This window comes from Athene cunicularia (assembly GCF_003259725.1).
Source record: "Athene cunicularia isolate RWA chromosome 18 unlocalized genomic scaffold, athCun1 chr18_part1, whole genome shotgun sequence".
Classification (NCBI taxonomy): domain Eukaryota; kingdom Metazoa; phylum Chordata; class Aves; order Strigiformes; family Strigidae; genus Athene; species Athene cunicularia.
Genome location: NW_020799123.1, coordinates 6,987,188 through 6,996,934, shown reverse-complemented (window position 1 = coordinate 6,996,934; position 9,747 = coordinate 6,987,188). Strand labels below are relative to the sequence as shown.

The following is a 9,747-nucleotide window of genomic DNA, read 5'->3' as shown; positions in this document are numbered from 1 at the left end:
GAGCTTCACCTTCACTGATGACCCCTGAAGAGTTTAGGTCCAAATGTTTCTGGTCATACCTAAGCAGCATCTGGGGGCTAAGCCCCCGCTGCCCTGCAGCACAGTCTGCAGCTCCCAGGGCAGTGCCAGCCCCACCAACTCTTGCTTCACAAGGAGCTAAATGACTGCTGGAGGGATGGAGAAAAGGTGCTGTGCTTCAGGCTGGAAATCCTGAAATTGGGAATGCATGGAAAAGCCCAGCATCTTCCTCTTCACAGCAACGTGTTTTCATGGACAGATCAAATCTGCCCCTTCTCTCTAAATCCTTTCTCCCCTTTGGCTGCAGCTCCCTCCATTGCAGTCCTGGCAGCCTTCGCATCGTTAAGCAACTTGCCGAGGTGTCCTCTGCCAGCGTAGTGAGATCTGCAGAAACATCACTGATGGCCTGGCTGGTAGAACAGCACACCCTGGGCGATGCACTGGGCCAGATCCGCTTGTGGTGTCAAACGGAATTGCTTCACAGAGGGCCGACATTTCACAATCTTTCTCTCAACTTCCCATCCGCTGCTTCCATACAATACCTACTCCAACTGTTCGCAATTAAAACATGACCAAAGATTTGACCGCCCTGAATGATACAGACTATCATCAGCAACAACAAAAAAGGGAAGTCCACAGTTGTTTTCTTTTCAAAAGCTTTTAATAGGACACATTTGTTTTTGTCATATGTAAAGATTTACACTCGTTTTTTGTCTTTTTTCTTTTTTTAAAAAGGAACATTTTAACCCAGTTTTCCCCATGAATACCACCTTTTGTTGCCCTGACCAAAAGACCTTGTTTTGGCCTATATACCTGATACAGTATAACAATATATTAACTATTAAATACAAAGTTCTATAATATATACTAGGTTGTTACGGACATTGCAATGGTACTGTGCCTACTCTAGTCACCTTGTGTTATAGGGTACATGGGTTATCATAGCCAAAGGGGCAGAAAAGGGGAGACTGGGGCATAGCCTAATTTACAATGGTAATGCTTTTGTTTGCCTTTTTTTTTTTTTTTTTCTCCTTGAATACACCTTGTGCTGAGTGCAATCCACACAAGTCAAAAACAGTGTTTTCTTTGCCCTCCTCCAAAATATCTACAGTATCAATGGCCTGTAACCGAGCTATGAAAAATCAGTTCTATGTGCCCGGGGCTGCAAGAATGGAATTTACATTTTCCCAGACACGTCTGCAATCTCTTTTTTCCCCATGTGTCAGACTAGCAATAGCAGAATATCCTCCTCCCACCTGTATACAGTAAATCCACAGTAGTAAAGTGCTGGTGTGCTTGAATGAACTGGATAGCCATGCGACTACTTTACCATCGATAGGGGCTGAGTTTTGGGGGTAGATGTTTTATATGGGTACAGTTCTCGAACAGTAATAGCACTGCAATATCGTAGAACTTGAGCTTAGCTGCTTACTTCTAAACGCGACCTGGATGCAGGCTCTGAAACTAGGCTATACATGTTGTAATACAGTAGGTCTGGCTCCAGGTTTATGAAAAGAAACTTGTAGATAAGAGCTGCTTCTGTTCCCAAGATGCTACGCAGACTTTTAACAATTTCTCTATAGATTTCTACAAAAATATAAAAAATTCTATCAACATAACCATTCTACAGAATTTCTGTGGATTTTGTACATTTTGTTTAAAAAAAGTCAAATTCTATAAAACCCCCCCAAAGGTATTTAAAATTATCTTAATATTATTGCACGCGCTGCAGTACATTTGTATTTGTCTTTCAAAAGGGCATCTAGAAAAAACTTATCCAGTTTAGAAAACAATCTATTTTACATGGATTTCTTTCCTGAATGCATCATCATAAGAGTATTTTTTTATTGGCTAGTCTTTATTAAATATTCACGTATGATGTAAACTTTTGTTACTTCCACAAGCCTTGTCAGTGGGCAAAACCCCCGAGTATCGAAAATAGAAGAGCTTTTAGGCTTTCTGTTACATTTGGAGTTGAGCATTTGGATTATCATCACATCACTGTTTGTGCCATGATTTCAAGCTACATGTGCCATGATTTCAAGCTTCCTTTTTTTTTTTTTTTTTTTTTTTTTTTTAAGGAACTGTACAAGTAGTATCATTCCAGCTATACAAACACAATCCTAATAATTAAGGAACCAGGGTCGGCAATTTTAGTGGCCTAGCTATTTTCCCAAATTATTTAGTACATGTGAAAGGAAAAGCTAAGGCTCATTATGAGTGTAAAATCAAAAAGGGATTAAGAATATTTCTCAGGCTTAATACACTGTAATTTTATTATTTCCTTAAATATGATCTGGGCAAAGAACTGATGAAAGGTCTGTTTGAAATCGTTGCTTTAAACGGGCTTAACTCTAGATTTGGTCTGGCATATCAAAGACAGCGGTCTCTGTATGGGCCGGTGTTGAAGAGGGGAAAAATGTCCCAGCCAAGAATTAATCTAACTGCAGTAAATAGTACAGAATGTTAATCCTCCTACTTCAAATACACTGATTGCCTGACTTCCTGCTGAAAGCCCTTACATTTCTCCAGGACATGTAAATCAATAGGGATTGTTTACGGAGCAAATGTCCTTAAGTGAAAATAAAGGAGTTTAAGACCTCACATAGGCTGTTGGGTATGAACAGCATCTTCTTATATGTATGTATACTTCAGCTAATGCAGATACATGTAGTTGTAACAGTCTAATCTCTGAATGGATAAAAGGCTGTACATCAACATGTTGTAGCAATTTGAAAAGATCACTAGTTCTCAAAAAGTTACAAACTCCCAACTGACAGAATTAGCACAAATCCTCCTCTTGCCTGTGCTGGTTTAAAGACACGATCCAGTCAAGCCTTATCCATGTATGCAGTTTTAAACCTGTGACTATTTGCACACTTCAAACCACGCCTGCAGAGTCTTATTTAGTGTAAATCTCAATGGGATTTCATGGAAGTTGAGTGAAGTTACTGTCTGGTTTCCATCAATCTTGTGAAGAGCGGGAGGTGTTGAACTGGGCCAACCTCTCGTGATTTCCAGACTGTGCTGTCCAGTTTTACAGCTTTTTGCAGAGGGCATTAGCACAGAAGTAAACAGTTAATTTCTGAGATGACTGACATTAAGGACATATTATAAAGTAAGGACACAAATTCTGGTTTTATCTACTTTGTAGATGATGTTGCTGCTTAAGGCTTTTGATAGATTGGAAATAAATTTACAGTCATGGTCATGTAAATTAACACTAGCAGGGATAGGAAAAAAAGCAGATTTTTTACTGAAAATCAACAGTCATTTCAGCACCTACAGACTTTCTTACATATATTCTGTAAAATAACTTGCAGTAGGCCTCGATTCTGTCCAATACACAAGCATATGATTTTAATTTTCAAGAATTACTTAAATACAATCAACCTCAAGGCAGTTTAAGCAAGAGCTTAATTTTAAACGTGTGCTTAAGCCCACTGCTGTGTCATGTCTGTACTGAATTCACCCACTACAAATCTTAAATACAGCTTTACTCTCCTCCTCACACGGATGCAGAAAGGAGGAGCTCCACTGCAAACAGCAGGCTTCCAGAGGTGTAAAACTCAGCAAAAGAAACAGCCTGTCTTGGAGACACTGGAAAAAACATCTCAGAAGTGACCACAGGCTTTTGTGCCTCAGTTTCCTAGGCACATATGAAAATTAGCCATGGACATGATTTTGCGAGTCACCAGTGGATGATCTACAAAATCCTTTCGTAATTCAGTACTGTGAACAGTCAATGGCTCTACATTCACCATCTTCAGACATCTGTCAGCATGTTGTACCTTCCTCAGTTTGTGCACTTGCTTTCACTCTGGATGTTGATTTTATGTAAAATTGGAATATTATTCTGTTAAAAAACTGCCACTTCATTTCTATACTATCCAAATTTTTTTTTTCCCAGAATATTGAAATCAAAGGGGAAGAATAAATTACATTAAATAATCCTTATTTACTGCTGACTGTGGGATACATTTCCTCTGTAATGCACTAATTGGCTACATTTTGTGCTTTGAAAAACAAAATGAAACCCAAACAAAACAAAACAAAAAAAGAGAAGGGATTAAATATATATTTTTTAGGTTAAAATATTCATAAAAACCAACTTTGTCTCAGAAATATTCTGAGGTACATAAAATAGAAGAAAATTAAACGAGTCTTTAGTCACAAAATGTACTACATCCCGCAATACTAGATTCAATTAATTTAATAAAATATAATATACATATAGATTCTGCACATTGTATTGCTTTTACCTAAGCAGGACATATGCTTAAGTAAGCGTGATATAGGTTAACCACTCTTTTAACCAGCTGGTTCTTTAATCTTTCTTTGGAAATTTTTTACCCAGTGCCATTTTGGAATACAGAGTTTTTAATTTTTTTTTTTTCTATTACATGAAAGGAAGAAAACATTTGGCACCAACAGAAAAGTAACTCAGGGGTCCATTTCCGTCTGATCAAAGGAAAAGCTAGGAAGTGTCAACAAGTCTTTCTTTGGGGTAGGAGATGTTGACATACTGTCTGGAAGCAACGAATCCCCTATATCCATCGAATCCTTGGACTCACAGGATGGAGCACGCCGTCTCAAGCAAATGTCTCCACTGGCAGGTGAGATGCTGTGAGGTCCTCTAGGTAGCAAACTCTGTCCATCGGGTGGATCTATAGATATACATGGAGGGCTCAGTTTTTTCTTCTGCCGTGTTCCTTGCAAGCCTTCCATTTCACTTACCACCTGACTTATGAAGCCAGAGGAGCTAGATGTGGAATGGTGCTGAGGGCTGTTTTCCATTGAACAAATTTCTATTGAATGTCTCCTTTGATCATCTAACCAAGAGGGTGGTTTTTTTAGAAGACCCTGGGTGTCTACACTGTGGTATTTCTTCAGGTCCTTCAGTGTAACGTTGCCAGTATTGCCTATGTTCCTCTTAGGACTGAGAGGCTGAACCTCTGAACAGGCACTCGAGGCTGTACAAGTTTCTGAAGTGAAAGGCTCCGAGGAGCTGTTTATTTCAGATACTTCTTGGTCCATTGAATCTCCAGGTGTCTCCTGATACGAGTCTGCACAAGCACACGATGCTGGTGCCTGCTTTGAAATATTATACTGATTGTGGGAAAGCTGCTGTGTATGAACACTTGCCCGGCTCCATGCAGCCAACTCTTGAGCTTCTGAGGGTGTCAGAGCCACTGATGACTCCTCCTTGGGCACAGCAGGGACATTTGGGTCAGAGAGTTCACTCACCTCGGTGTGAAGATTCTCCTTGCTATCCAAAGAGTCGTTCCTTATAGCCATCTGTATCAGAGCGCAAAGGGATCAGGGAGGAGGGGAGTAGCCATATGAGAGAGAGAGAGAGACCAAACAAAGGTTAGTACAAGCAAGACATTTACAGGGCACTCAGCCCTGCTGAGGTACCTCAGCACAGACCCACTGACTCCTATAATGACCTGTGTTGTGCGTTCTAGCCGCTCCCATACTTCAGAGATCTGTGGGTTTGTCCCTGTGCAAATGACAGTGAATTTGACCCTCCATTCTTTGTAAATGGTTGACATTTAGCTTTCTCCTCTAACGATGGAGGGCTTCAAAAACAGAATGCCCCCACCCAAACTTAGACATAATCTTGTTATGCAAAGGATGAGGATCTACAGCAAAGCCCTTCATAATTTTAGCAGTCAAGGTACGAGTGGGAGAAGGAAGATGTGCAAGTGAAACTGTGTATTGCCTTCTCTAGCTCAGGTGATGCTGAGCATGTGGAGCAGGATCCCCAGAGCCAGCGACACCAGAGCAACCACACTCTGCACCAGCATCAGGGCAACAGCCTGTCCCTGGCTTTGGTCCCCAGGCTGGAGCCATGACTTTGCACCATGTTACGGCAGGGGAGCTGGAAGTCCAAAACTGGACTAATAATAGTAATAATAATCTGTAATTATTTCAACTTATTCTGATTCTTGAGTTCAGGCTTCCTAAGGCACATTTTGCCTTGGCTGTCTTGAGCCGTATGCAGCAGCATCAGTGCCTGCTGGCAGAGAACCTATGGCATGTTTTGAAGGCTTTGTCTCCTCACTGCACTGCATCCCCTTGTCAAAAGGGTTTATAAATCAGCCATGTTAACTGGCCCTTAAAGGCAGAGTCTCAGTTTGAGAAGACTCTTAAATGATCTAAAAGATTAAAAACTTCACAGAGGAATTTGGAGGAAATGTGTACAGCTGGTTCTAGTCCTTTAGAGAAGTGTAAGGAGATTAAATTCCTCATACCAAGGAATACTTTTGTGACAAATCGCCCCAAAATGATCTTAGAATTTATATAAAAATTGTCCCGCAAGGATCGTTTGAGCCAAATGATCTCTATTCAGGCAAAGCTCTCATCAGCTGCAGTACGCACATGTGTGCACGCAGATACACAAGAGTCTATTGCTACATCTGCACATTGGGCTTCCTTTGTCATTGAGAGAATATTTAATATGGCAAACGATTTTATCTAATGCTGGTGAATTCTTTCTAGTTAAAATTTTACAGCATAATACTGGCAACTTATCACAGTCAAGAGTAGAGCTAATTCTGGTCTCCTCAATGCCAATAAATTTAGTGTGTTTGGGAGAAGAAATCATATTCATATCCTGAGAAGAGACACCGACCACAAGAAAATAGAATATAGAAGCAAAAAGTAATTATTGGCACTACTTTTGCTTGTACGCCGACCTGTGTTGCAACGACAGTATTAGTTACCACCAGCTCTTTCTTCCCCTATGACACTTGCATCTTTGGTAGTTGTAAGTAGTAACTGTACAAATGTTTTACAGGTTTGTTTCAAAATAAAAGGACCCTCTGCCATCCCACTGGGTTCTATACCTGTAGTAGCCACAGCTTGGTGTGGGCTACACATTGGATACACAGTCCTGCAACCAGAAAATCTTTTTCATTTCAAGTAGAATTCCCCTGGAGTAAAGCTTTTGTGCAATACACTGCCAAGGAGCATATTCCTCAGCAGGGAATACCCTCATCTTCATCTGCGAGTGCATCGCTAATTGTCAAACTTTCCAGAGTCTAAGCTGCACATTACTGTTGGGACTGTGTCCACTCTTCAGTACTCTGGAGGGAAAGTGAGGTTAAACACACAGGTTTTAATGATGGAGGAAAGTGCATGGAACAGGTATGTGGTGAACAAGATTTATCTATACACAGATTTAGGAAAGGCAGGGTACAAAGGGGAAGGGAAAGGAAAGAAAGAAAAGAAAGAAAAGAAAACAAATCAGAATTACATGCAATATACGTAACAATAAGGAAAAATCGGTACTGCAAACCAAAATGTTTTGTGAGTTTGGGTTATTGTAATGTGCTAGTAACAAATTAGTGGTGGCAATAAAAGGAGCCAAGCAGAGAGCACTTGAGAAGCAGAAGTGACAGGGGTGTAAAGGGAATTTTGCCTCTTTAAGAACTCAGTTTCACAGTGTCTGCCCACCTCGATCGCAATTAACAGCAACAGCAATACTGCCCTGCTGCCAGGAACAACCTTACTGCTCCCAGTAGCCACATCGGGAGCTGCTTGCTGCTCAGGAGCGCGCCCAGGGCACCTCACCAACCTTTGGAGGGATCCGACCGGCCCACAGACCACATCTGCCCACTGTCCCAAAGCTTTTTTCTTTCTGAAATGTCACTCCAAGAGCATGCTCATCTCACTGCATGAGCAGAGAGGAGGGAGGGAATAAATTAACTTAAACATATGAAAAGGTTTAGAAAAAGAAGCCTTCAAAGATATGAACAAAATTAGGCTGAGGAAGATGGTTAACATGGTAATTTATTCTAGATAGATCAGTTCAAAAGGATGGGTCTGTTATTCATTAGAAAGCAAAAGAGAATGGTTATGAACTGGAATCATGACATCAATTAGTTTCCCCATTAGCAGTGATTGGGGTAGCTGGCCAGCCCTGTGCAAACAAATACATGCTAGGAATTTCTTATGTCAATTTAGTATTACAGACTAATGTAATTGTTAACCTTGGTACTTCACATTCATTTTTAGAGCTTAATGAATCAACTGTCTAATTTGTCAATGTTGATTAAAAGATGAAAAAATTGGAATATTTTCATGCAGGAAAGAAATTGCTTTTGAAAAAATAGAAGTGATCTATTTTATGTATATAAAATCAGGCACAAAACTACTGAAGAAAGCAGAGTTTGAGAATCAGACATGCCTCTGGTCCCGGTCCAGCTGCACAATGAAATACGCTTAAAAATGTGAGAGTGAAGCACAAGTTTAAGTATTTTACTAAAAATGATAAACTTATGCTTCCAATCAGCCAGACTGGAATCTTTGATTAGATCTCTTAGATCTTTGCTTGAATCAGGATTTAAATCAATGCCAGGCAAGAACCAGAGATAAAACCAGTTGCAAAATAAAATGTGTTCTGTTTTGCATATACTCAAACTTTTCAAAAGCACACAGGAGATTCAAAAGGATCTTAATTTTCAGTCCTCACTGTAAACCCAGTATGCTTTCCATGATGGTTTTGCATATGAGATATCCATCTCCTTTTAAAGAGTTTTCCCCTTTCAAGAAACCAGAGGAGCCGCAGGAAGGGTGGCCTGGGATGGAGTCTGCAGCCCGTGTCCTTTCAAGCACTGAGAAAATCACAGCAGTTAAGAATTAGTTCCTTAAACCCAACAAGCCCCTGGGGAGCATTTGGCTGCATTTATGAAGGAGACTGAAAAAAAGAAAGTGCTAACAACGTGGAGAACATTTAGGCATGTAGCCAAAGGAGATGATACTCATCATGCACATTCTTTGCTCCTGGATGGCTTTCAGATCAAAATACATCAACCTTTTTGTTATTTCTGTAGGAGAATTACAGTTCTCCGGAGGTTTCTCTGCAAATCTCTCCTTGAATTGGAAGCATGGTTAACCTGGAAACACAACAATATAAAACCTCAGTGGGTTCATGGTCATAAATCTGCTTACCTGTCTGCGGAGCAGCCTTTCAGCAGAAGGAGAGTGCACCTGCTGGGAAACCTGGGCTTTGCTCTCCCTCACCAAGTGGTCATGAGCTCTTACGTGGTGAAAATGGTCTTTTGGAATTTGTAGGAGAGCGCTGGTGTCCACCGGCTGTGACTGCACCGATGCCTTTGAACCTTGCAACAGGGAGAAGAGACAGGAATGTGACATGTTCATCTGCAGATTATGTCCCAGTCTCAAGGACCTTTCAGAGAAAACTGCTCCACTGCACCTTGGACCAGGCAGGCATGGAAAACCACTGAATTCACCAACTGGCTCTCCACGATTGGGAAAAAACTCTCGCTAATAAATTATTCCAAAATTGTCTATTATTTCATTTTTCTTGGCATTTTCCCCTGATACAACTGAGACTAGCTCCTGTTAAGAACAGAAGATTATGAACTTGAAGTTCATCTGGACTGGCAATTTCTACATGCTCATTTTAGGGCCAATAACTTTGCAGGCAACCACACATCTTAGCACTGCAAGGAGCTGACTTTGAAAGACTTTGGAAAAGGATGTCTCCATACCTGAGTGTATGCAGAGACTGACTGCTGGGATCTCAAAACCAGCATGCACACTGGGAATGAAGTCAAAAGGAATGGCACCTTGCAGCTTTCAAGTCTAGTTTTGCAAAGCATCCCAGAAGGAAATACATATTCTCCAGCCTCTTTCTGACCCTTTGTGGTTGCTGGCTACTTCTTCTAAAAGGTTTGAAACTCTGCATGCTCCCAGATG

At 40.8% G+C, this 9,747-nt stretch overlaps 1 protein-coding gene across 13 annotated transcripts in view; it reads right to left on the bottom strand.

Annotated features, from left to right (window-relative positions):
- Nucleotides 1-1,007: 1,007 nt before the first annotated feature.
- CACNA1G (calcium voltage-gated channel subunit alpha1 G) overlaps nt 1,008-9,747 on the bottom strand; it is a 102,743-nt gene continuing 94,003 nt past the window's right edge. For 12 of the 13 annotated variants that reach the window (XM_026861344.1, XM_026861351.1, XM_026861347.1 and 9 more), the window contains 2 exons: nt 8,977-9,146; nt 1,008-5,316 (listed from right to left, as the gene is read on the bottom strand). In XM_026861344.1, the coding sequence (XP_026717145.1) occupies nt 4,462-5,316; nt 8,977-9,146 (1,025 nt within the window). In that variant the 3' untranslated portion in view covers nt 1,008-4,461. Of the gene's footprint in view, nt 5,317-6,869; nt 7,193-8,976; nt 9,147-9,747 lie in introns of all 13 variants that reach the window. The other variant, XR_003399692.1, reaches the window with a different exon arrangement.